General features: G+C 62.1%; 1 protein-coding gene across 1 annotated transcript; it reads right to left on the minus strand.

The window, feature by feature from the left end:
• Positions 1–26,072, minus strand: CIC (capicua transcriptional repressor). Its single transcript, XM_082862934.1, has 21 exons — positions 25,965–26,072; positions 20,822–23,611; positions 8,810–8,959; positions 8,488–8,722; positions 8,274–8,403; positions 7,996–8,178; positions 7,750–7,915; positions 6,707–6,909; positions 6,386–6,611; positions 5,812–5,915; positions 4,310–5,537; positions 4,031–4,218; positions 3,542–3,663; positions 3,278–3,444; positions 2,887–3,177; positions 2,468–2,793; positions 1,951–2,204; positions 1,701–1,852; positions 1,492–1,623; positions 1,060–1,191; positions 1–971 (listed from the first exon to the last, which is right to left on the minus strand). The coding sequence occupies exons 2-21, from the start codon at positions 23,598–23,600 to the stop codon at positions 604–606; spliced, it is 7,536 nt and encodes a 2,511-aa protein (XP_082719060.1). The 5' UTR covers positions 23,601–23,611; positions 25,965–26,072; the 3' UTR covers positions 1–603.
• Between the last annotated feature and the right edge of the window lie 223 nt (positions 26,073–26,295).

The following is a 26,295-nucleotide window of genomic DNA, read 5'->3' on the forward strand; positions in this document are numbered from 1 at the left end:
CATTGCGGCTTCTCAGCACAGTAAGAAATATTGCACATGATCAACATGTTTTGTTCTGGGGGTGGGGACAGGGTGGGGGAATCACCTTCTTAGAAAGTACAACCCAAGCTGGGAGGGCAGAGGGGGTGGGGAGAGAGAACCCTCCCCGTGCCTGTGGCAAAGTGCAGGAGCCCCCACCCCCAAACTAACCTGAGTCCAGCCCCTCTGGGGAAAAAAGGGGTACATGAACTCCCCCTACTCCACAGGCGCCTCGCTGTGGCCCTAGGCCCACACTACCCTCCAGCTTGCAGCCCTCACACGAGCCATTTTGCATAAAGTACAAGTGAAAAGGTCTGAAGGTAACACACTCCAGGTTATGTACAGGGGCTCGGTGAAGGGAGACTGTGCCCCCTGCTTCCCCTCAGCTGCCCCCCATCACAGGGAGGGAGCTGTGGGGGGAGGGGGAGAGACAAGAGGAGCAGGCCTCATTCCGTCCCAAACTGGAAAGGACGCAATGGCTTTGCTGGGGAGGAGGTAACCACCCTGACCCCCCATTCCTGCCACCTACATACTGTCCGTGTCCTGAGGGGAGTACTGTGGGTCTGGGGTCTTCTCAGGAGCCCCTCACCTGCCTGTGGCAGCTGTGGAGGGACCAGAGGGGGGTGGTGAGGGTTGGGGGGGCCCCTCCCAGCCAGGCTGTCCGGGCCCCGGCTCTGGGGGCGGAGGCAATGGCGGGGCAGCCGGGGCCGTGCCAGAGTCCGAGCCAGGTGAGGTGGGGTCAGGGCCCCCAGCAGGGCTGGGAGTGGGGACAGGGGCAGCAGCAGTGACAGTGGGGGGCGGTCCAGGGAGGGGGGCCTCAGCTCCCGGGGGCTGCTCCGTGGGAGTGGCCGCCTGCATGATCTTCTGGCGCACCTCACGGATCTTCAGCTGCAGACAGACCTTAGAGGGGAAGATGTCTGCATAGCGGGCCTGGAAGGCTGCCGTGGCCTGGGCTGTGGACAGAAGGGTGGTGCGGAGGGCAGGGTGAGATGAGTGGGTAGGCCCCCTCCAAGTGCCCCCCAAGACTCCGCACCTGCTTACCTGATGGGAAGAAGCCATGGTCCTGGAAGAGCTGCATGACGAGGGCCCGGCGCTGGTCCAGGGTGCGCCGCAGCGACGAGTAGGGCACCTTCTCGTATTCCAGCTCCCCGAGCACATCCTCAGCTTCTGTACCTGGGAGCAGCGCAGGGAGCACAGTCGAGCCTCCGCAGCAGCCTGGCCCTCCACCACTGTCCGAGGGGCCACTCCGCCCTCACTGAATTCTATTTCACAGTGGGGTTTAGAGATGGAACCCACCCAAGGTCACATACCAACTTAGGGACCTGCTGAATATCAGAACCCACCCTTGACCTGCTGTCCTTCCTCTCAGCAACACCCACCCCACCTCTCCCATCTTTAACCCCGTTCCTGGGACCCCCACCCCCCTTGGAGGCCCTAGGACCCCCGTAGCTCTGCCTGCCACCACACCGGCACCTGTACGGTCAAAAGTGAAGATGTCCCCCTCGCACTTGGCACTCTTGGGGGTGTTGGGCTCCGAGCTGCAACTGGAGCGTCTCCTCATCTTACGCTTGGGCGAGGTGGGGTCCTCGGGGGCTGAGTCCAGGTCTGGTCAAACAGAAGCAGGCTCAGTGGAGATGGCCCCAGTCTGTCCCACCTACCCTGGGTGCCTTGCGCTCGCCTACCAGTGGAGTTCTTCCTCTTCTTGCGGTAGGAGCCCAGGATGGCCCGGGGTGAGGTGGCCAGAGACTGCAGGGTGGGTGAGGGCAACACCTCCTCAGGCCGAAACTCGGGCAGCTCAGCAAAGCGCTCTTCGAAGTCTACCTCCGACAGGACCCTGCTGGAGAGCGGGCAGGGTCACCTCCTCTGCCCCAGCCTGCAGCTGCCCCCTCTGCCACCAACCCACACACTCCAAGTCCCCCAGCCCATGCTCACTTGTCCACAGAGTCAAAGGTCTTCTTCAGGGGCGGGGGCCGCACTTTGACCTTCTTGCCGGCACTAGCCGCCTCCTTGCGCTCGGGGGTGTCCCCAGCTGCCCTCCCACTGCTGCCCTCACTGCTGCTGCCGCTGCTACCAGGGGCTGGGGCTGGAGCCGGGGCCGGGCTGGGAGGGGTGGGAGGCTCCCCTCGGCTCTCCAGGCCCAGCCCGGGGACACGCCAGTCTGAAGATGAGCTGGGGAATTTGCTGGCCTGGGGTGAGGATGGCAGGGAGATGGAGGACACTGGGTTCAGACTCACCTGGGCAAGACCCAGAAATACAAAAGATGAATGCTGATGGCCAAGACACAGAGCCATGGGGAAGACCCAGTCATGCAGACAGATAGGAAGACAGAGGAGGACCCACAAGGGCACAGTTCGGACAGGGACGGAAGAGGGGTGGAACAGAAGGGCAGGCAGGGGACTGAGGGGCCAAGCCCAGCAGCAGGGAACCCCCAGGCCTGCTGGACACTCACCATGGTCTCAGGACCCTTGGCACTGGTCCGCTCCTCAGCAGGTGGGGGCGGCGGGGGACTGCTCCGGGCCGGGGGAGCCCAGGTCTCTGGGGGCAGTGGAGGGGCTGGTGTTGTTGGCCGCCCCTCAAGCTCTGACTCGGATGCAGGGGGCTCACGAGCTGGGCCGGGCTCCAACGGCTGCCGGGACGCAGGGCCTGGCCGCCCAGGGGCACCTGCCTCAAAGGAGCCCACAGGAATGCTGGCGATGGCTGCCTTCACTTTCTGGGGGGCCTTGGGGGTGGGCCGCTGGGCCTTGGGGGCCACTAAACTGTAGGTCATGGAGCCTGCTGGTAAAGAGAGTATTTGCTGAGCCAGGCCTGACTAGAGCCCATCCCCTGGGTCTCCCCACTCACCCCACCCTCGGTTGGCCCGGCACCCACCTGTGGCACTAGGAAAAGGGCTGGTAGGGGCCGGGGTGGCAGTGGCGGGGGCCGGTGGGCCCTTAGGCAGGATGGTGGCAGCAGGTGGGGTGGTGTTGGTGGCCACGGTGTAGACCAGGCCTGGGGGAGCCTGGGATGGCTGGGCCAGGGGTGCTGAGGAGGTGGGTACGGGGCTGCCAGGGTAAAACGCTGTGATGACGGGACCACTGGGGGCTGTGCAGGTGGGAGGCAGCTGGGGGCTGGGCACGGGTGACACGCCCACCTGGCCAGGAGCCAGCAATGGGGCTTGGCCTGCAGAGAGAAAGACAGAGGAGAGGCAGGGGACCGAGTCAGGGCCGGAGCTGCCTCAGCCCCACCCTTGTCCCCAGCTGCCTGCCAGGCCACCCCTCACCTGAAAGCAGGGGCTGCACGAAGGCGGGGCCGCTGGGCCCCAGCGAGGTGAAGCCTAGGGCTACTGAGCTCGTGGGTCCGTACGAGGTGACTGTTCCAGCCTGACTGGATGTAGGACTGGTACCCAGGGGCAGTGCATGCCCGCCTGCTGACTGCACGTAGGTGATCCTGCCGCAGGGAGAGGAAAGAGGAAGGTGTAGGTGAGCTGGCCCCACCCAACCCCTTCCCTGCACTCACCTCCAGATGAGGGCTCAACTGCCATTACCTGGTGGAGGAGGGCAGCAGAACCTTCTGAGGCTGAGAGGCGGGTCCGGGGAGCGTGGCCGGGCTGAGGGGCGGCACCAGGCCGCTGGGTGTGCTCACAGGCACCGGAGTTAGCTGGATGATCTGTGGGCAAGGGCACCACAGGCTGAGGTGAGCTGGGGACCCAGAGTGAGGCAGGGGAGGACCAAGACCTCGGAGGCTGGACCTCAGCAGAGACACGGGACGGAGAAATTGGGATGGGGACGGGAAGGGAGAAACGAAAGCAAAGAAGACAGCGACAGATAGGAAACACAGAGAAGGGACCAGGTACAAACACGGAGGGCAGAATCAAGATATGCACAGATGTTGAGCAAGACAGAGGCCAAGAGACAAAAAGGGAGAAAAGGAGAAGACTGAACGACAGACAGACAAGGAAACCGCGGGACATAGAGGCTAACACCCAGGAAGAGAAGAGTAAGAAACAGGCGGGCCACCACCGAGGTGCCCTTACCTTGCTGGGTGGCTGAGCACCGTTCTGCACAGGTACTGAGAAGGGTGGGCTCACCAGGGGCAGCGGCTGGCCGGCCCCTCCTCCCCGCACTGACATGCTAGGGGTGGCCAAGGGCACTAGTACCTTCCCAGGTAGCAGCTGGGCTGAGCCACCCGGGGGCGGGGCCTGCACAGGAGAAACTGACTGGGCTGCAAGTTGAGAGACAAGGGAGCAGGTGGTTACAAAGGAGTTGAAGAAGCCTGTGGTCCCTCTCCGTATGCTGCCCAGCCCAGGCCTCACCTTTCGGGGGCGGGGCGGAGGGTACGGACTGCAGTATGGGGATGCCAGGAGTGGGTGCGGTGGCAGCCAGGACTTTGCCGTTGGTGGAGGTGCCCGGCGGGAGGGTGAAACGGATGCTGGTGGTGGGTGCAGGGCCGCTGGGAGCCGCTGCCTTGGTCCCAGGGGCTGGTGCTGGGGCAGGCGCCACTTGAAGTTGCTGGGGCAGCGTGGGCAGAATATACTGCACCTGGGTGATTCCCCCAGCCTTGCCCAGGGGACTTGGCTGCAGGATGCCCAGGGGCATTGGCCCATTGGGCCCACTCCCAGCACCTGCTCCTGAGCCCGCAGCCGTCCCGCTGCCAGGGCCCCCCTGGGCAATGAACTGGACAGCTGGGGGCGCTGGGGCCCCATAGCCCGGGGCGCCCACCAGCAGGTTGGTGACAGTGGCAGGCGCCTTCCCCACAGTGCCCAGTAGGGGTCCAGCCACCAGATGTGAGGCTGTTGAGGTGGCTGCTCCCGACTTCTTGTCTGAATACACTAAGCTGACGCCCAGTGGGGAGCCCCCAGGCGCCCGGGACCCAGCGACTGTCTCAGTCCTGGCACCGACCGTGTCATTTGGAGACGCTTCTGCCCGGCCAGAAGTGGGGAAAGGCTTAGAGGCGATGGGCACAGGAGTGCTGCTGACAGGCCGCACCACGTTGGTGACCATGGTGGCGGCCGGGCGGGACAGGGGGACTGCTGGGGCCCCATAGGCCAGCGACGGGGCTGGGGCCGAGGGCATGCGAGCTCCGCTGCCCTCCCGTTCCTCCTTGTTTGAGGGCAGGACCAGTGTCTGCAGAACACTTCCTCCCCCGCTGGGAGGTGCCGCAATGACTGAGGGGCCTGGTGGCTCCAGGCCCCCCACGCTTTCAGGTCTCTTGCGCCGGAAGGTGGCAGGATCCGTGGGGAGAAACCGGGTGGCCTTAGGCGTTGCTGGGCCCCCAGTTCCAGGGGGTGGGGGCCGTAGGGGACCTGTTGTGCTGCCCTGACCTGACTCCTGGGCCTTGAAGGTCCCTGAGCCCAGCGGGAAGGAGGTGGCTGCTGAGGCCGAGGAGGAGGCAGGCGAGGATGAGGAGGATGGGGTGGGCCCGTAGCCTTTGCCGAAGCCGGCAGGTGGATCTGGGGGCCCTGGGGGCTCAGGGTCCAGCGATGGACGGCAGTGAGTAAAGGAGGAACGGATCACAGGCGAGAACACCTTCCGACCAAATCCCTGAGTGGCAGGAGAAGGGAGACACAAGCATGTCAAGGGAGCCTGGATACCCACACCCTGCCCATCCCGCCCAACCCAACCTCCCCGTCCCGCCTGGCAACCAGGCCAGCCGAAGGCCTCCACTCATCCAGGCTGAGACCCAGTTCCCCACGAAGCAAGTAGCTCACCCTCTCTGCGCCCTAATCTCCCCCTCTGTCAACGTACAGAGAAGTTAACATTTCCCCCACTTCCCAGGATGCGTGAGACCAGACAGCAGCAAGTCCCAAGCCCTCACCTTGCTGCCCTCTGGGTCCTCCCCAGAGCTGTCTCCGCTCTCGCTGTCGGTCACCCGCTCCTTGCACTTGAGGTCAATGTCAGTGGTGCTGAAGCCATCGTCAGCTGAGAGAGCAGAGGGAACAGTGCTGGTAAAGGGCTGGGTGCAGGGCTGCCCAGGAGGAACAGTGTGGAGCCTGGCTCTGGCCTCGGCTCTGCCCCGAGTCAGCAGTTAAGCGCTGTCCAGGAATGCTGTTCCTCCCCAGGAACAAGTGTTGTTCCAAGTGTTGTCCAGAAATGCTCTGCCCACCTGCCCGCCAGCAGACCCTAAGAGCACACTGGTAACAGCACCTAATACTGTGTCCAATGGCCCAGCCATGCCCGTGTCCTCCCGGCTTCCTGTCTGGCTTGGGGCTTCTTGCGGGCAGGGCTGGGCTTACTCAGTAGGGCCTGAACTGAACATGCCCGCAATCACACACGAACATGGAAGGGAAGAAAAGGAAGGGGCCTAAGGGCCTGGACCAAATCTCCACCCACCCTCCAAACCTTAGCCAGCTGCTTCCCTGCATAGGATTCTGGGCCCTGCAACTGCTTACCTATGACATCATCATCCCCTTCCTCCTCACAGATGACCATGCGTTCCTCATCACTGGTCATGTCCTCACTGGCTGCACGCTGGGAACGGGAGGCCCGGGTGGGCAGCAGTGGGGGCCGCCCACTGGCTGCCAGAGTGCCTCCCTCACCGGGGGCCGCAAAGGGGCCTGGAGCCCCATACTGGGTGGAAGGCTTTGGGCCAGAGTAGGATGCAGGGCCAGACACCATCTGCAGGAGAAGTGCAGGGAGAGTTCAGCCAGTGCTGTCACCGTGGTCAGCCCTCCCTGCACATCGCCCCTACCCCCATGGCCTGCACTCCAGACCTGAGTCAGTTCCTGTAGTGCCTGGCTGTCTACTTCCCCGCCATCCAGGCTGTGGACCCCGCTGTGGGAGAAGGCTCGGGGCCGGGCTGAGCCAGGTCCGCCGACTGTGTGCAGACGTTCTGCCCCACAGGAGCTGCTCCCCGGAGCCTTGGTGTCCGAGCTCAAGAGCGTCTGGGCTGTGACGGACAGGAGCTCCGAGGACACTGTAGGGTGGAAAGAAAAAAGTGTCGCAGTCAGTAAGCCTCCTCCCAGTGCCCAGGCTGGCCAAGCCATCCACAGATATTTCTAGATACCGGGCAGAAGCAGGTTGGACTTCCTGGGCCACCTGGCAGAAAAGAGATACCACCCACCAGGCCAGCATTTCCCCTGGTTCCTGCCCTCTTGGGTTGCGAGGAGCAAGCCCACTGCTCCCTGGGAGGCAGCCTTTCTGAGAGCATGAAAGCCTGGAGACAGGTATGTGTGGCGTTGCCTAGCTAATAACCGCTGGACTATCTGAGCCTCTACTCCCTCATCTCAGAGAAAAAGGAACGTCTCCTCCCTCACAGAGTCGTGGGCCCAAACCCACAGGATCACTCCAGAGAAGCGCCTCAGAACGGTGCCGGGCACACTGAACACCCTCAGTCAGTAGAAGCAGCCAACGAGGGGCTTCCAACTGTGGTCTTGAGAGCCAGATAAGCTGGGGTTTAAATTCAACCTTTGCTACTTTCTAGTTTTTTAGTGACTTCACGCAAGTGCTCTTGTCTCTCTAAACCGTTTCCTCACACCTGCAAGGTTAGATATGCTTCTGCATTCTGAAGATTATGCCCTTCTTGCCACCTGTCATAGTAAATGCTCAGCAAATGACACTTGACAGTAAGACTTCTGCTCAGAAACCTTATCTATTTGGACCTCCCTGACCCCTTCGCAAGTGATAAGTACCAGTTCTTTTGTGAGTAAGGGTCCTCAGATGAAAGAGGTAAAGCTGAGAGGAGCTTCTGGGGAAGGGAGTGAGCAAGCAAACGGGAGGCCGGTGTCAGGGCAGAAGAGCCGAAGGGCTCACTAACCTCCAGGGGCAGCGGCGGTGCCTGTCTCCGACATGCTCCGCTCCCTTGGCTCCTTGTGCCCCCCTGCCAGCCCCAGGCTTGTAGGCTTGGCCTCTGAGCTGGACTTCTTCCGGTCCTTGTTGCACCACTTCCAGTCTGGGTGGGCCTTAAAGTGGGCCTCTTTCACCTGGCAGGAGAGGGCAGGGAGACCCTTGACTCACCCACCCTGCCAGAGGAAGCCGAGCAGCTGAGAGGAGGCGGAGTTACCTGGAAGGCCAGGTCGTGGTACTTCTGCTTCTCCTTGGGCCCCAGAGCGTACCACCACTCGCCCAGGATCTTACTGACGGTCCGGTTGTCCTGGTTGGGGTGACGCTGGTGGACCAGGGCCCGGTGCCGCTTGCTGAAGATCATGAAGGCATTCATGGGCCGCCGGATATGGTCCTTCTCCCTCTGCAGTAGACACAGGCCCGAGCAGGAAGGTTAGGACTGGGGAGACGGGCTTGGGCGGCCACAGGGTGAGCTGGGGACAGGTGGAGATGAGGCACCTTGTTGGGGCTGCGTCCATCCTTCTCTGAAGATGAGTCTCGTTCCTTGGGCAGGGCGCTGAGGGACTGCGTCCGGCGTTTCCCAGGCGGCAGAGGCAACTGGATCTCAGGAGACATGATGGAGAGGAAGCTGTGGCGGGAGCGGCAGGGCAGTGAGAGCCATGTCTCTGGCCACTCCACCCTCCTCCCCAGTCCCAAGCCTCAGGGCACTCACGCATCGTCGTGGTCACTCTCTGTCTCACTGTCCAGCCGGGGCTCTCCTGGAGGACCAGGGGCCTCCTCCTCCGTCGTGGGAAGGGGGCCCTTTCCAGGTTCCACCACCCCCAAAGTGTGGGGGGGTCCGGGCCCTGGGCTCTCAGGGCATGTAGCTCCAGGGGGCCGCCCAGGGTCAGCATTCCCCGTCCCGCCTGGTGGCTGCTCGTGAGCAACAGCTGCCGACTCAGCAGGCTCTGGGGGCAGAGCGGCAGGCAGGTCAGAGGGCTCCTGGGCCATCTCGACCCCATCCCCATGCCTTCCCAGAGCCTCCCAGCCCTCACCTTTGCTCTGGTTGGAGGCCACTAGGTGGCTAGCAGGTTGCTGGGCCTCACTTGGCTGCACGGAGGGGTCAGGCTGGCTGGGGGCCAGGAAGGGGACTAAGGAATGCCAGGGGAACACGGCCACAGAGCGAGGTTCCACGTTCGTCCACACTGTGGGAAGGAGTCAGCTGAGCTGTGCGGCAGGAGAGCTTGGCCTTGACCCCCAACTCAAACTCTTCTCCACCCTGGACAAGGTGGCTCCACCCCTTCTTTACACCCCCTTCCTCAATCCCAGAGCCCCCTGGGCTCGTGCATGCGACATCACTCAGGAAAAACTCCTCCCTGAAAGAGTTCTAGATTTTTAAGAAAGAAAACAGAAGCAAGGAAATGGTCCTCACACCCCACTCCCTCCCCCACCTCCACCCCCACCTCCACCAGCCTTGCCACCAGGGACCAGGCCAGAGAAACGACTGGCTCCTGTCGCCAACCAGGCCATGTTTGCTTGCCAACTCACTCTCTCAAGGCCCCTAGACCTTAGCAAGGCTGCAGACCCTCCCTCAGTCAATTCCCATCACCGTGTTGCCGTCTGACAGTGCCCCTCACCTTGGCCTCATACTCCCTTTCTCTTTTCCTGAGGCAGATGGCCCAGTCTCCCTACCCTCTCCTCCCTCCCCACTACTCACAGGGCATGGGGTCTCAGGCCTTTCTCCTTGCCTCCCTCCCCCTACCACAGACCCCAGGGAGCCAGACCTGCCTTTCCCAGGCTGGGCACAGGTGGCTCCAGCATCTCTTTCCTCCTCAAAGAGAACCTACTGCCCATGAAGAGACCTCCCAGCCTCCCTCACTCTATACCCCTGAGCTTATCTCCAGTGTAGTGTCCAGCCCCCTTGCCCAAAAAGATGGGAGAGTGTGGTAAACTCTTCAGACAAAAAGGCACAGACAATGGGACAGACGAGAGAATTATTACAAGACTCTACCCAGGCAAGGCAAAGGGGCCAGGTGTTTCCTTAAGGCTACGCACAGGAAGGTACTTCCCTCACCAGGGCGCTGGTCCTAGAGGTCCAACCTTCTGCTCCAGGAGCTGGGTGGTAAGGGAGCCAGCCCACCCCTTACGGCTGAGTCCCACCCCTGGCTGGACTCCTGGGGCTGGCCCAGGCTGGGAGTGGGCTTCCTACTCACTGCCAGCTCCCTGGGGGAAGTGGAAGCAGCAGAGGAGGCCCCTGCTAGGGGAAGACCAAGAAGAGAAGAGGGAAACGCCCTAGCCCTGGTCCCCATCATTCCAGGCTCCCCCTGATCTGGATCAATCTGACCTAGGCTGATTGCCCCCGCCAATGCCTTCCGAAGGCTGGCCTAGGGGAGCCCCTATGTGAGGCACTGGCCTCAAGACCTGATTCTGTGAGGTGCTGACAAAACAAAAAAGTAGATATCAAGGCAACAGGAGAGGAACAAAGAAGCCCACACTGGAAAAAGGACTCAAATCACTATGAAGATCCCATCCACTACCACGGAGGCACTGGAGCCCCAAAAGCCTGCTGGGCCCTCCAAACCCATGACAGCCTTCAGAGACCCGGATCTGTCCCTCTCTTCACAAGGATCTTTCCCATCAGGCCCCCTCATCTTCTGCTGTGTGGGAAAGAAGGGGCCCAGTATACAATGGGAGAACAGTCCTTTGGTCCTGTCCCTCCTGAACTCCTCCCTAGTGCACTACCCTCCAGGTTCCCGGGTCTCTTCCTCTCTCTGAAAAGCAAACCACCAACATGTCACTCTGTTCTGAGCAAACAGTGCCTCACTCCCTTCCCAAGACCTGTCCTTAGCCCCACTACTCAATCACAGCCCCTAGTCCCTTCTCCCTCTATTCCACACCTGGCACCAGCAGGTCTCACGCTGCTCCTATTCTAATCCATGCTCCGAAGCCAGGTACTCTGCACCCCTCCTCACCTCCCATGACAACATACCTTTCCCACCCCATACCTAAACACCACAGCTGTCCTCAGCTACTCCCCACTCTGCACTCCCATCCCTCCACTACACTCCCACCTGCCGTCACTAACCACTCAGCCCAGCCGAGCTCTGTAACTTTCCCCTCTACTCTGCCTCCACCGTTTTCTTACTATAACCCCATCACCATTACTTCGCACTCAGCACCCCGACACCTTGACCCCTGCAGTCCCAGGGCCCAGGCGCTACTGACCGAACATGCCGAGGCCACGGGAGGCCGCGCCGGACGCGGGCACCAGGGGCCTGTGGGCTGAGTACATGGTCCGGCACGGGGTGGCCCGGCCGGGGCTCGCGCCTCCTCAGCGGCCGCCGCCGTTCCGCCCGCCGCCGGCTCCTCGGCCGCCACCGCTCGGGCCCGGGGGGAGCTGGAGGCCGTCGCCGCATGCCCCCCCCACCGCCCCCCGCTCCGGCTGCCCCACGCGGGGGGTCTCAGCCGGGCGCGCCTGCGCACAACGCCGCCTGCCTCCCGCCGCCCGGGGGGCGGGGGGAGGTCAGAGCGCGCCGGCCCCGCCCCGCCCCCCGGCGCGCGCGGGGGCCGTCACGGGGCGCGCGGCACCCAGGCCATCGGCGCCGCCCCCTCCTTCTCCCTCCTCCCGTGCGGAGCCGGGCGGGCGGGGCAGGTGGGGCGGGGCGCGGCGCGCGTGCGCGGGGGCGGCCCCCTCCCTTTCCCCGTTCGCTGGCTCGCTCCCTCCCTCCCTCGCAGCTCTGGCGGGTAACGGCTCTGGCCCCGAGCGCCCCGGTTGCCGGCGCCGCGCCCCGCCTTTCCGGGCCTGGGGCCCGCGGCTCAGCGCCGGGTCGGCCTCCGGCCCCAGGCGGGCAGACGGACGAGCGTGCGTGCGTCCGTGCGCTCCGAGCGAGCCCCGCGCCGAACCGCCGCCGCCTCCCCGCCCCGCCACTACTACGCGCTCCCCTCCCCCCGCCGCACCTCCCCCCGCCCCTTCCCCGCTTCCCCCGCGGCCTTCCGCGCAAGCCCGGCCCACCGCGCGCGAGCCCATTGGCTGCCGCCGCCGCGCGCGGGTCAGGCCCCGCCGCGCCCGCCCCCATTGGCCGCCCCGGGGGAACGTCAGTCATATGCAAATAAGGGCAGGGCGGGGCGGGCTCCGGTTGGACCCAAGCCGGCCCGGGGCGGGACCGTGGGAGGAGGGCGGCAGGGAGGGCGCACTGCAGTAAAGGCACTGAGCCAGGGGGGCGGTTCGGGGCGCCGCGCTGCAGAGGCCCGGGGCTGTGGGTGGTGCTTGTGTGTCCAGTCCGCGCGAGGAACACGCTCACGCGCGGCTCGGCCCACCTCCCTCACGCCCACCTGGGCACGCGCGGCCCCGCAGGGCAGACAAACTGCGTGTAGGGTTGGGCGAGCCACCCCTGAGCCCTCACCAGCTCTCACAACAGCAGTCACAAACACACACGCGCACACACACACACTCCTCATAGACTTTCCTACCACACCCATTATCTCATACACAATCCAGGGTCACATGTACCCTCGGTCTTACACACGAAGTCAGAAGTCACACACCCGGAACACCTCACACAAATGTACTACCTCCCACACTAAACGTCCATCACTCCCCACCCACCATCACACACACTTGTTCTCACCCATCTTCTTCACATCACCCATTTCATACATGCCCTGTCATATGTGCTTCATCAAGCATATCCTCATACATATCCACCAGCCCATGTGACTCATACAAACACACAGCATATCAAACAGGCAGAATTATCTCATACACCTCATCACAGCCACTGCTTGTCCACAGCACACACCCTACATCCCTCCAACACAACCACACACTCATATGGCCTTCCTGGCAACCCCCAACCCCAACACAGGTAACTCTCACAAATGCCATCATACTGACCCCAAACACTATGTAAACTTACCCTGGTGAGCACTAACTACTTCAGTACCCTGGCTCAGGAGGTATACAAAGTGCCATGGCCATTCCCATTGATTCAGCTACCCTGCCTGACACTTAGCAGCCACCTGGGACCCTCTACCTCACAGTGTAAGGCAGGGGGCCACCACTCTGGGCTGGGAGCCACCCTTTCCAAAAGAGGAAGAAAGGAAACTAACACTGGGGCTGCTACATGCTGGGCGCTTGTATGTATAACCCTGTGCATTGAATCCTCACAGCCACTAGGGAAGTACACTTTATTATGCCTGTTGTTCAGATGAGAAAACGAGGCTCAGAGAAATTGAATAAATTGTGCAAGATCATGCAGCCAGGACATAGCAGCCCAGCACTCCAACTCAAGTGCCTTTCCACTACTGAAAATTTCACCTCAGGGTGGACACAGGCAGAGACTCCCAACAGAGGTCTGGGAATATGTTCAGACAATGATATCAGAGGGACTGGTTAACTATAGAAAGGTCAGAGGGTACACACGGAGACACGGGCAAGGTCTGGGGCCCACCAGGCAGAGACGCAGAGGCCTTGGATCACCCAACAAGGGCCCTGAGGCCACATCCAGTAAAGGCAGAGGCCTGGGGTCATACCTGGGCAGGTAAAGATTGCACAGGCTCAGATGCACCAAGACTAGGGTCCTTCACCGGTGGGATCAGTGATAGGCACAGACAAACCCTTTTCCCAGCCTTCTGCAGCTACAGACAGAGATGAAGGCATGGAGAGGGGGCAAAACCCGGGTAACCTGGGCCCAGAGGGAAGGGTAAGGTCTGTAGCCCTCTGACCTCCAGAGACTACAGGGCCAGACACTTGGCTGTGAGCCTGGAGAGACCAACAGAGGGACTATTAGGTGACTGCCCCCTCCTCCCTATGCAGCCCCAGACTCAGACCCTCCATTACCTCACTGCCCCAGGGACTGCAATGTGAAGCAGAAATCAAGGCTGAAATCAATGTGGCCTGCTCTATCTCCCTACCGCTGCCCCCTCCTCTCCCCACCGGTGAGTCACCTACTGGCAAGTTAACCCCTTCCCCACTGCAATGAAGCCCAGGGACTGAGCTCAGAGGAGCCCTGCCGCCAGCTCCCCCACTTCTGTTGGGTGAGAAAAAGAGCTAAGCCTGGCACAGTAGGGAAAGAGGGCCCCAGACATCTGGGAGGGTTGCACATCTGGTAGAAGACAGTGCCCACATAGGAGGGATGGGAAGAGGCCCCTTACAGGGCAGGGTACAGCCAAGTGGGGGCCCAGCCTAGCAGGGAGGGGCCGGAATCTGGGCGGGAAGGGCCCCCCTGCCCTGGGCACTGGGCCAGCCCTATACTTAGCTTCCATTGTTTGGAATGGAGGAACCCTGAGTGGGGGTGATTAGGAGTGGAGAAGAGGGAGCAGGTCCTGTCCCCAGACAGCTCCATATCTCTAGCCACCCCCAACCCTAACTGGGGCCTCCCTAGTTGGAAAAGTCTGAGGGGGGTTCCCCAAACCAGGGCCCCAGCCCCATCAGAGAGGGGGTGCATCACCATCCTTCACTCAGAGCAGGTACTAGGCAGAACTACGGTGCAGCCACCCCCTGCACGACCCCATAGCCAACTCCACAAAAGGCTTGGCCCCAAACAGCCCGCACAGCACCACCCCACCCCAGCCTGGGGACAGGGAGCCCAGATGGAGACAGCAAGTGCCACCCAGGGTGGCACAGGCTGAGGCCCTGCCCAAAGGCCTGGGGCGCACAGCCAGGGATGCCGACAAGCTGAGGGACAGGCAGACATGCTCTGAACTCACGGGCCCCCGTTTACTGAGCACGAGAGGCACCGTGCCCCGCCGCCTGCGGCTCCCCACCCTGCTCGCCAGGCCCGGGTCCCCCGCCTCGGCTCACCACCCCAGTGTCCCCAGCTCCCCTCACCCGCTCTCCACATACACACCCACCCACCCACCCCGGGCGGCGTCGGAGACGGCCAGGGTTGCCTGGGGAACGAGCCCAGGATTGGACTGGTGCTGCTCGGGAGGGATGGGGGCCTAAAAATAGCGCCAGGGTGAGTCAGTGAGTGGGGCTGGGGTAGGCAGGGGGACCAGAAGGGAAAGAGAGGCAAGCGAGAGGTGCGGGGGAGGCTCCCCAGGGATTGGAAGATGGGCGGGATAGGATGGAGGGCGGGATATGGATTTGGGGGTAGAAGAGGGGGTTGAGGGGGAGTGTACAGGCGCCGGGGCTGCGAGGGCTGGTCCCCGCGGGCTGAAGGAGGGGCCACTGCCTGGGCGGAGGAGGGGGCGCCGCCCTGCGTTCTCCTCCCCAGCCCCGAGCTCACGAGATTTTCCACTCGCCGCCTGGCCCCCAGCCAGCCCCCGTCGGGCCCCACAAAGCCGCTTTGTGCTGGGAGAGCGGGCGGGCACCCGGCCGGCCTGACACCCACGCGGGCAGCGGTGGTGCGCGGGTCAGCTGGCACCCGAACTGTCTGCTGCGGGGGGGGGGTACCCCCACCCTGCCCAAGGACGCGGCCGCGCAAGGGTTAATGACGCAGGGGCCAAGGTAGCAAGTCTCAGCCAATCGGCGTCGGCGGGCGCGACAGCGGCCAATGGGAAGGCCGGAGGCCCGACGCCCCGGGCCTACCCCCTGGGGCGCGAGAATGGGCGCGGCGCTGACTAGGTGCCCGTCTGGATCCACAAAGCCCCCGGTACACCCTGTTTCCCGGGCTGCTTCGCAAAAAAAAAAGGCTCAGAAGGGCGTAGGATCTCGCAGTCAGGAGGTGGCACGGTCAAGATTCGAGCCCAGGTCTGCCTGGCTTCAGAAATCAGCTTTTCCACCGAAATGGGGAGACGGGGGTTCCCAGTCCCAGGCCCCCAAGCGGAGCGGGAACAGGCAGGGGACGGGGTGCGGGAGGAGGCGGCGGCGCGGCAGGCTAGGGTCCAGCCGCCTGCGGTGCAGCCGCTGCCGCCGGTGGTAATGGGAGCCAGACGCCGTCGTCGCCGCTAATGCGCCTCCCTCTCGGCCACTAATGGAGCCATTAATGCCGGGCGCCGGGGGCTGAGGGCCACACACACTGCCCTGCCGCTGCGCATGCGCGCGCCAGCAGCCTCGCCACCCGCCGCCAGCAGGAGGCAGCCTGACCCCTTGCAGTGCCTGGCGCTGGGGGCTCTTCCAAGACTCACTTCACTCCTGCTACCTCAAAAAAGCCTCTTCTCTCTCCCGCAAATCATCCTCTTCTTCCCAGCCTAGGTCTCCTTCCTTTCCAGGGATCTTTGACACCCTGATCCAACCCTTGCCCTCTGCTCTAAACCCTTTCTCGGCTCTTCACAGGCTGACATTCAAGCATGGTCTGGCTGGACCTGTCCTCCTTGGCACCCTTCTGCCAAGACTAGGCTCATGTCAGCTCCAGCCTTAACTGGCCACTCGGAGGTCATGCACTTTCACCCCTCCTGGCCTTTGCTCCTGTGGCTAAGCCTGGATGGCCCTTCCCTTTCTTTCACTACCCTGAAATCCACTCATTCCTGCTTCAGGTCAAATGTCACCTCCAGTGAGAAGCCTACCTGAACCTTCCTCACCGCCTCGCATTAAGCCACAGAGTTTTCTCTCTCCTCGGGCCTCCCCAGGCTCTGTATCTCCCTCTGCTCATCCTTGCCGGTGCCTGCATCCACATCTGCCTTCCCCACCCACTTATCCCAGGGCTGCTCAGCCTGGACCTCGTAGAGGGATGAGGAGTGACTTCTGGTGGGAGAGAAGGGGTTCACTGTTTGAGACAAAACAAATTCTGGTGGGCAGAATCTGGATCTGGATCTGGGGAGTCAGGACACCCTTGGCTCCTCTCTGGGCCTCATCTTCCCGACGCACCCAAGCATAGCTGGTGGATGCCGCCTGGTCTCTGAGGTCCTACTGGTTGGGGTGGACTGCACGTGGGACTCAATTAAATGGGGCTGGCACTGAAGTGTCTCCTGAAAGGCAATGGGGGTGGTGGTGGTAGGGGTGATCTGGGTCATGCCCTCGAGCAGGTGGGTGGGCACAGGAGCTGCTTTCCTGCTTCTCCCCCACAGCCGGATCTCCTAGCTTGGCCCAAAAAGCCCCCGCCTTCCTGCCTGTCTTGGGAACAGGTGCTTGGGTGTTGATGGGTCTGCAGGATGGCCCCCAACACCTCTCAGCAGGTTTCAGGGACATTAGTGGGCATTTAATTTGTCAAGGGACATGCGGGGGTTCCCAGGCCTAGACATTCTCCCAACACTCCCCATTCTCCCACCTGTTCCCCAAGGAGCAGGAGACCTGGTGCTTAGCAACTATCCACTGACTTAAAGGAACAGAGTACCTGATGTGCACAGAGTGGGGGTGGGGGCTAGGATGGGGGAAACATATCCGTCTAAAGAATGGGAGAAGGAGGGCCAGAGGAGAGGCCAAGGCTGGACCAGAGACAGGATTCCAAGATGGGGGAATCACAACAGAAAGAAGGTGGAATGAAGCCTCAGACCAGAACTGATGTCTAAAGAGGTACAAACCTGGAAAGGCATAGAGAGCCAGACTCAGAGAAAGTCAGACAGAAGTCCAGAGAGAGAGAGACTCGGGGCCAGAAACAGAGCCCTAGACAGAGACAGACATAGGAACCCAAGAGAGAGACAGATAAACATACAGTGGCTCAAACAGGCAGATGGGCAGACAGGCCCAGGAGAAGGGGCACTGCCTGTCAATATGGGGAAACCAGGCGGAAGCTGGGAGCTGGAAGGGAGGCCATGCCAGAAACAGGGCTGAGACATCTGGCCTCCTGGGCCAGGGCTGCAGGCCCTGGGGCGGCTTCCTCTCCTGGGGAGCAGGCGGGAAGAGTCAGAGGGAGGTGGCAATGGCAGCTGGCTGGCCCGGCCATGCACAGAATGTAGAGAATGCCGGCCCGCCTGCTCCGGCAAGTCCCCCAGCGGAAGCAAATGCCTGGCGGGGGGGGCAGAAGCAGGCAGGCTGCCCCGGGCCACCCCCTCACACCTGCTGCCCTGACTGAGGGTCAGGCCCTGGCATGGGCGGGCAGAAGGGGCCAGGACTATAGCCTCACTCTTCCACTGGGCACAGTCTGCCCTATCTGGGCCTCAAAGGGAGAAGGCCCCAAGGTGCCTACCTCCCAAGGGTTTAGGGAGGCCTCTGAGAGAAGAACAAAAGGGCCTGCTGGCTGGGAACCTGAGGGCAGCCTGGATACCTCAGCATGGGTGTAGTCAGGGAGGCGCTGCTCAGAACCGCCAGGACAGGCACTGGACAAGTTCTGACGACCAGGTGGCTTCCAGCAAGGGGCCTCCCCTCCCTGAACCTCAGTTCCCCCCCTCCCCCTGACAACAGGGCTGGTAATCCCTGTTTCATAGCATCAGGACGTTGCGATGAGGCTGGGCGCATGGTAAATGCTCAATAAAGTGGGCTACTATTATTGTTTTCATTATTCTAATTGAGAGTGCTGAAGAGCCTGGGCTCTGGAGCCTGACAGCCTGGATTCACACTCTGGTTCTCCCTCTTCCTAGCTGGGTGACCTTGGGCAAGTCACTTTGCCTCTCGGGCTACAGTTCCCTCCTCTGTCTACTGGAACTAATAATTGTGCTGATCTCCTGGGTTGTTGTGAGGATTCAGTGAGTAAAGGCTCAGTCAGCGCTCACTGAGCAGTGTGCCGAGCACATGCATGGGTGGTACTCAATAAATTATTATTACTGTTACTTCTGGTAGGAAGAGTCCTGTGATCTAGAGATCGAGAGACCTGGTTCAAGGCCCAGTCCTGCCCCTCCCTAGCTGGGTGACCTTAATCAGGACTCTTTTTCTGTCAGGGCCTCATTTTCCTCATCTGGAAAATGGTGGCAGGAACCCCACCCCCCACCCCCGACCACCCTGGTAGGTCTCAGGTCACCTGAATCGTGCCATCCCTCCCCACAGGGCAGCAGTGAGGGGCATGACTGACCGATGCTATGGATGAGGGCAATGTCGGGGGCTGTAGGCATGCGGGGGTGGGGGCTGAGGGGGATGGTAGGAGTCCGTCTGCTTCAGTTTCTTCATCTGCCTAAGGATAGGAATCCCCGCTGTGCCCACTTTGTGGAATTTTGCTCATATCAACGAGGATAACAAATGTAAAAAATGTTGGGGGTGGGGCAAAAAACACAGCTCACAACCTCAGTATATGAGCATGAGGGGCAAGCGTAGTCTTTGTGTCCCTCTGCCCGGGTCTGGGCTGGATCTCAGTGAGGGCAGGGTCTGGGCCCCTTCCTACATTGGTCTTTGCACCAGCCTAAGACACAGCAGCTCCTACCCAGATCCACAGCCCAGACTCTTTCCTCCCTGGTCTCCCTGCCTCTGGTCTCAGGGACTGGAACTCACCCTTCATGGTACAGCCGTGGTTGGGTCGGCTCAAAACCTTCCATGGCTCTCAGGATAAAGTTCCCAAGTCTTAGAAGGACCCTCTATGATCTGACCCTTGATGTACTGCTCACCAACACAGCCACACATCCCAACACTCACCCACTGTCTAGAGCCCCTGACTTAGCAGATTCAACTTCCTTCAAATTCTTGCTTTCGCCTCAAGGCCTTTGCACACTCTTCCCTCTGCCTGAAGGTCCTCCTGCCGGCCTTGCCAGGCTCCCCTCTGCACACCCTTCAGGTCTCACTTTAGACTCTGCAGGTCTCACTTTAGACCCTGCAGGTCTCACTGGCCCCTTCTCCAAGAAGCCCTCCCTGACTTCACATGGCCTCCTGGGCTTCCTCCACCCCAGCCCTGACCACTCTGGACAGCTACTATCTGGGGACAGGTCTGTCTTACTCCAGGGACCATGAGCCCTTTGAGGACAAAGCTGTGTCCTTAGCATCAGCCAGCATAGAGGGGGCCTCAGTCAACAGTGAATTCATAAGTAAATAAGAAAAAGATGCTAGGGAAGGGGCTGGTGACGGGTCTGTCACCCTCCATGAAAGTTGCTCTGACAAGGTCCAGGCCAGCTGGCTTTCCAGCACCATCTCAGAAATGCCTCTCCCCCCACCCCTGGCCTCAGCCCTCTAGCCACTCTGGCTGTGCTCAGCAGTGCTCCTTCTGGCCTCGGAGCCTTCCCAACGGCCTCCTAGGAGGTTCTCCTGTCCCACGGTTGCTAGTTCCAACTCATCCTTCAACTCTCAGCTTACACGCCCTTTCCTGAGGGCAGCCAGACTAGGTTCACATCTGGAAGCATGCCCAGCTCACGCCCAGCTCCCCGCCATGGCACTGACCACACCTGTGCTATTTACCAGGTGCAGTGGTGAAGATGAGGGCTCCAGTCCTGGTCCTGCCACCACCTGGCAGAAGGACCTGTTGGAGCCTCAGTCTTCCCATCAGTAACCCAGGCAGGTTGGTCACGAGCCAACCTGCCTGGATTTGAAGGCTGGCTCCAGGATTTACTAGCCATGTGACTCTGGGCAAGTTACTAACCTGGCCTCAGTTTCCTCTAATTTTTTTTTTTTTTTTGGCCGCACTGCACGGCTTGTGGGATCTTAGTTCCCCAACCGGGGATCGAACCCGGATCCCTGCAGTGGAAGTATGGAGTCCCAACCACTGGACCACCAGGAAATTCCCAGTTTCTTCTAAATGAGCATAATCATAGCAGGGTTCAGTATGTTGTGAGTGCTACGTTAAGGGGTGGGTGTGAGGATTAGGTGCGATAACCCACTTGCAGTGCTTATCACAGTGATACCCCTGCCAGTCCTCCAGGCGTGGGAGCTGTCAACATGATTATCATCTCTGTTACCCCATCAGCTCTGTGGCGGCCTGGCTTTGAGCCTGCACTCAGGAAAGGTGTGCTGACTGATGGACCCCTTCAGAGTACATTCCCAACAGGAGGCTTCTGGAAACACTGCACTGAGCCTTCAAAGTCCACGCCCGGGGACCTCCCTGGCAGTCCAGTGGTTAAGAATCCGCGCTTCCACTGCAGAGGACACGGGTTCGATCCCTGGTCAGGGAACTAAGATCCTGCTTGCCGCACGGTGCGGCCGGAAAAAAAAAAAAAGAAAAACTCCATGCCCTTGCCTAACACGTGAATTCCCACCGGAACATCTGTGCAGAGAGGAGGCCAGCCTCCCCTTGAATCCCACCCAAGGTGGGGAGCTCACCTCTCTTGAGAGCCAGTTTGCAAGGGGCCCTGTGCAAAATGAGCCCTCGCCCAGCCCATCCACCTGAACCTCTTACCTGTCCCAGGCCGGCCCATGATGACTTCCTTTTTGGGGGCAGGATGGCTGGTGTAGCTGCTGGGCACCAGGACGGGCAACAGGGCAGCAGGTGAGGGGTGGAAGGCCACCGGCTGGAAGGGCGAGGAAGCCAGGCCAAAGGTGGGCATCGGCTGGGCCACGGCCGTCGGCGCAGCTGGAGGCACAGTGATGGGCACGGGGGCCGGCAGAGGTGGAGGCAGGCCAGGCTTCCCACTGGCCATCCCGGGCGGCACCGGAGTCTCTCGGCAGCCCCGCCCAGGTCCCCCGGCCCGTGCCTCACTGCCAGCGCCCACCTCCCCAGGGAATTTGGAGGGCAGCGGCACGTCGGGGTTGCGGACGATGACGGGTGAGTCCCGCTGCACGGCAGGCACCCTGCGCACGGAAGGCCCAGGATCCGAGGTGAGGCCGGCAGGTGGGGGCAACAGCAGCAACGGCGAGGGCTGGCGGGAGCGGGAGAAGGGCACGGCGGGCGACACAGCACGGAAGCCAGCCGGTGTGGAGGGTGTAGGTGTGTGGGACACCGAATCCACACCAGAGTCTAAGCTGTCACTCTTGGGGAAGTCTGGGGCGGCTCCTCCGCCTGCTGCACCAGGGGCCCCCAACGCCCCTGGGTGGGGCAGCAGCTCTGTCTTCCGTCGCCCAGGGCTGATGGGCACAGTAAAGGTCAGGTTGGTCTGGAAGGTAGGTAGGATGCCAGAGGAATGGCGCTCTCGGGGGGCAGGTGGGGGTGGGTGAGGGCCCAGGTCTGGCGGCGTCAGCACGCCTGCCTTAGGGGTGCTGGCGCTCAGGTGGCGACTGCGAACAGCAGTGCGTTGGATGACTGGCGAGGCGTTGATGGGGCTGAAGTTGGCAGGGCGGAAGCCGAAGAGTGGTGAGGGTGAGGGTGACGGGGCCGGCGAGAAAGGTGACTGCGTAGAGACGGGGGAGAAGGAGGGTGTGCCCGAGCGAGAGCTGCCCAGTGACACCAGCATCACAGCCGCTTCACACTCATCGAACTCAAAGCGTGACAGGTCAGCAGGGGCCACCAGGCGTGGGCGTGAGTCTCCCCGGGCTGCCACGCTGCTGGCCTCACTGTCCCGAGACGTCTCATCACCCCAGTCGAACTCGGTGCTGCCCTCACGGGCCGCCACACCAGCTGGCCGCCCAGCCCCCCCTGGGCCACTGTCCGCCAGGCCCTCCATCTCCTTGGTTCGCATGGACAGGTGGCGGGAGCAGTAGCCCCGCCGCTGGGACTCCTTCATGCAGCCATCTCTCGAGCACAGCCGTCGCCACTGCTTGCCATTGAATTTCTTTCGAATTCCATTGGGTGTGCAGACCACGTCTCCCTTCTTGTATTTCTGCTGGGCTGCTGTCAGTGGCGTGCGGGCCCGGGCGGCCGGTGCAGCCCCCTTCTCCAGGGAGGCCACGCTGCTGCTGCGGCTGCCACCCTGGCTCCCCTCCTGGCAGGGCGAGGGCTGCTCGCCAGGGCGGCCTGGGCCGGCGAAGGCTGGGGACTTGGGTGGCGGTGACAGGAGCTGGGGCGGGGGCAGTGGGAGCAGGGCCGGGGTGCCCAGGGCTGGCGGGTGCTTCTCCTCACCCTCCTCGCAAGCCCCCAGGTGGCCACCAAAGCTGATCTTGGAGACCTCGGCATCCTCGGGCTGCTTGAGGTCCAGGGCAGCAGGGCAGGGGGGAAGGGCAGCCCCCGGCTCGGCCAGTCCCTCCTCAGGACCCGCCGGGGGCTTCCTCGGCAGGGCTTCAGGCTCCCACGGGGGCCGCAGCAGGCGCAGGCTGGAGCGGGCCACCCACACCGCGTCCTCGGGCTCACGCTGCGGCGGCTGCGGCGGGGTGGCCGCCGGGCCCGGGTGGGAGCTGGGGCCAGGGCTGAAGCGGACCTTGTAGGCAGCTGGCTTGGCGGCCACCTCCACCACCACCCCGGCACGGTAGGCAGCCACACCAGGCTCCACACAGGTACAGACCGCTGTGCCCACCACCAGCGCAGCTGGCGGTGGCGTGGCATCCAAAACCACATCCACACCACTGCCAGGTGCCCCCTCGTAGAAAGTCAGGGCCCGGTCCCCAGGGAACTGCACACCCAGGTCCTGGCTTCGGCGCACCTGGCGCACCACAGCCGGCAGGAAGAGACCGTCCCCACGCCGAGCCAGCACCCGCTGGGACCGCAGCTGCCGCAGGTCATAGCCACCGCTGGTGCTGCCAGGGGGCCAGGGACCTAAACCACCAGCTTCGGCCGGCTCATCTTCCAGGTCGGCCGAGTGCTCGCTGGCTGTGTCGGTGGAGGAGGAGCGGGCAGAGGTGGGTGGCTGCGGAGGCACCCCCGGGGTGCCCGCCTCCTCGGGGGTCCGTGCCCGCTCTTCAGGGGCACCAGCCGCCCCACTGCTGCCACTGCCGGCCCCATGCTCCTCCACATACTTCTTCTTGGGCGCTCGTGACTTGAACGTGGCCGTCTTTCGGCTGAGTGAGGGCTCCCAGCGGCCTGCCTCCCCCTCCCCCTTGGGTTCCTCGGCTGGGCCTGGGGCCGGGTCGTCGGGGTGCAGCTCTGGGGGCAGCCCTTCAGCCCCTGTGCCCCGCTCGGCCTCCTCCTCACCCTCCTCAGCCTCTTCTGGCCCCGGCTGCTGCTGCTGAGCCTCATCATCTTCCTCCTCTGGCTTGTCACCCTCCCCAGCCCCTCGCCGCCTCAGGGCCTTGGCCCTGGTGGCTGGGGGGGACTTGCCACCGCTGCCAGAACCTGGGAGGCTGGCGCACGCCTTCTTCATTGGTTTCATCTTTCGTCCACCTGCAGGGTGAGAGGCCAGACACGGGTCACTGGGAGCGACTCGGGAACACCTCCACACCCACTGCCCCCAAGACTTCCTACTTGCTGAGGTCACTGCCTCAGCGCCACGGTCCCCAAGCTCTCCTTCCCGGCTGTCTTCAACTCACGTAGGCCTCTGGCCAGCACCCAGACACAGACTGGCACTCGTGTCCCCTGAGCTATACACTCTGGTTCCTTGGGGACCCTCACATGATCTGCTTCCTCTGCAGAGGACAGTAGGTGAACGCACACTCTCTGACTGCCCCAAGGGGACGCGAGAAGCACTAACGGTTCACGTCTATGGAGCACTCACTTGGAGCCGAGCCCTGGGCTAAACTTGCCTTTATTAACCCATGTCATCCTCACAACAGCCCTAAGAGGCAGATGCTACTATCAGTCCCATTTACACTCGAGGAAACTGGGGCACGGAGAGATCAAGAAACTTGTCCAAATTCATCCAGCTAGGAAATGGCAGAGCTAAGATCTGAACCCAGGCAATCTGGCTCCAGAGTCTCTGCTGCTAACCATTTCAGTGTGCTGCCTGTCACATGATCCTTGTGCTGTCACTGTCCAGAGAACACACACACACATGCACAGGCACACAGTCACAGAAAGGGAGATGACTGGGCTGTGATGTGAGCCTCTCTCTACCACCCCCCACCCCTGCCCGGGCAGCCTGGCATGGCCAGGCATTGTGGGAAGGAATGGGCAGCTAAGAGTCCCAAGGGACAGCTGCCCACTCTGCTCTGCACCCCAGGCCTGCCAGGTATAGCCATCTCCCCAGATCCTGGCAGGGAACAGGCAGGGGCACGTCTGGGGCAATAGCTCATACCCAGTGCTATGACAGGGCCGTGCATAAGCACACACGCACACGCGCACACACACACACACACACACACACACACACACACACGGCACACACACGTCATCACACAGTGGGACACAGAGCTACACCGCAGGGTTTCACTGTCCCACTGGATGGGAGCCTGCCCCTCCCCCCACAGCACCCAGCATGATACCCAAAAGCCCAGCCACCCCCCTTCTGGTCTGCTTGCATCCCCGCCCTGACTGGGCTGGCTCTAACAGGGTGGCTGAGCCGACTGGGCCCCCCTGGCCCCCAAATATGCCCTCAGACTCCAGGTGGGGTAAGTGGGAGAAGGTCAAAGAAAGCAGGACAAGCCCAGCGGGCCAACCTCACCCACTTCCTGAACAGTCATTACTGCCCGCCCCCTTTCAAGCTGCCCTAAGAGAAGGGAAAAAACTTTACTCTGAAGTGACTAAGAGAACCTGAGAGGACAAAAATGGGCCTCTGGGAGGGTTGGGGGATCCAGGACCATAGCCAAACACCATCAGAGGCACCCCGACGCCGTCTTCAGGCTCCCATGGTACCGCTGACCTCATGGGAGAGTGACCTCTCCCACTCGGGGCCTGCTGCTCCTTAGGATCCTGCAGTCCCAGGATGCCCCTTCTCTGGGCCAATCCTGGGGTCCTCACAGGCAAAGGTTGGAGGGCCCGGGGCTTCTCACACTGGGGCAGTCACCCAAGTACCCGGGAGCTGGGCAGCCGCCACCACCTTCTCCCCACTGACCTGCTGGGCCACCATCCTGGGCATACCCCACCCAGGGCCTACAACCACACTGCCTGGCACCCCTGGACCCTGCTGCCTGGCCCAGCCTCTTCACACCAGAAGCCAAGCCTCTTTCTTTCCCCTGGGGCCTACTCTCTTCCTGTCCACACCTCTTTGGATAACTCCCACCCAAGGCCCTGTGGGCCCTCACCTCCCTCAGGATCTGAGCAGTAACTCCTGAAGCCCAGGCTTTTCAGGGTCTCATGTCCTCTGTTCCCAACAGGCCTCCTGGCACCAGCTTCTCTGCCACTCTCTCTCCCACCCTGTCACCATCTCTATCTCTAGCTCTCTCTTCACAGGCCCTAGGCCCCCTCCTCAGTCACCCCCTCCTTGTCACCCTCATCTATCTCTGTCACCTCCTCCTCCCAGTCACTCTCATGTCAGCCATCTCTGGACCTGTCACCTTCTCTCCCCATCACCTCTCCTTGTCACCCCCTCCAGCTCTGTCCCCTCCCTCTCCCTGTCACCCTGATCTAGTCCTGTCACCCCTCCATTCCTGTTACCCATTCTCTGCCCACCACCCCCTCCTTGTCACCCTTTTTCTGTCACTCCTCCTCCCCACCACTTCCTCCACTCTGTCCCCCCTTCCCACCACCCCGCTCACCCCTTTTCCCCTGTACCCCCTCCCCGTCCCTGCCACCTGTCCCCTCTCGGCCCCCAGCACCCCAAATCCCCCCTGCCCGTGTCAACCCTGGCCCCGCCCCTCACCTCGGGCTCAGCGGGGTTACGGGGCGGGGGGCCGTGGCCCCGGCTCGGTCCGGTCCGGTCCCTCCCCGCCCCCCTCCGGCTCTCCCTCTCGTTTCTCCCTTTTTTTTTACTCCAACACACAAAATGGTGAATGGACCTGCAACAGCTGGAGCAGCCAGCCAATCAGCGGCCACAACCCCGCTGACCGGCGCCGTCCTAGACCAATAGGTTTTCGGAGCCTAGTCGGCTCCGCCTCTCAACGACGAGCGACGCTTGCCACAACCAATCGCGCCCACCCGGCAGCGCTAGGGGGAGGGGCCAAAGTCCAAGATCGGCCTCCCTCTGGGACCGA

The sequence above is a fragment of the Leucopleurus acutus genome (assembly GCF_964270905.1).
Source record: "Leucopleurus acutus genome assembly, chromosome: 20".
NCBI lineage: Eukaryota > Metazoa > Chordata > Mammalia > Artiodactyla > Delphinidae > Leucopleurus > Leucopleurus acutus.

What these genes read in the sequence shown, in the direction of transcription:
- CIC (XM_082862934.1), bottom strand. Translation starts at nt 23,600, where the DNA reads ATGAAACCAATGAAGAAGGCGTGCGCCAGCCTCCCAGGTTCTGGCAGC. An exon ending in CTGCTGCCCTCCTCCACCAG is followed by an intron (nt 3,445 to 3,541) that starts GTAATGGCAGTT and finishes TCCCTGCGGCAG; the next exon opens with GATCACCTACGTGCAGTCAG. An exon ending in ACCTTTGACTCTGTGGACAA is followed by an intron (nt 1,853 to 1,950) that starts GTGAGCATGGGC and finishes GCTCTCCAGCAG; the next exon opens with GGTCCTGTCGGAGGTAGACT.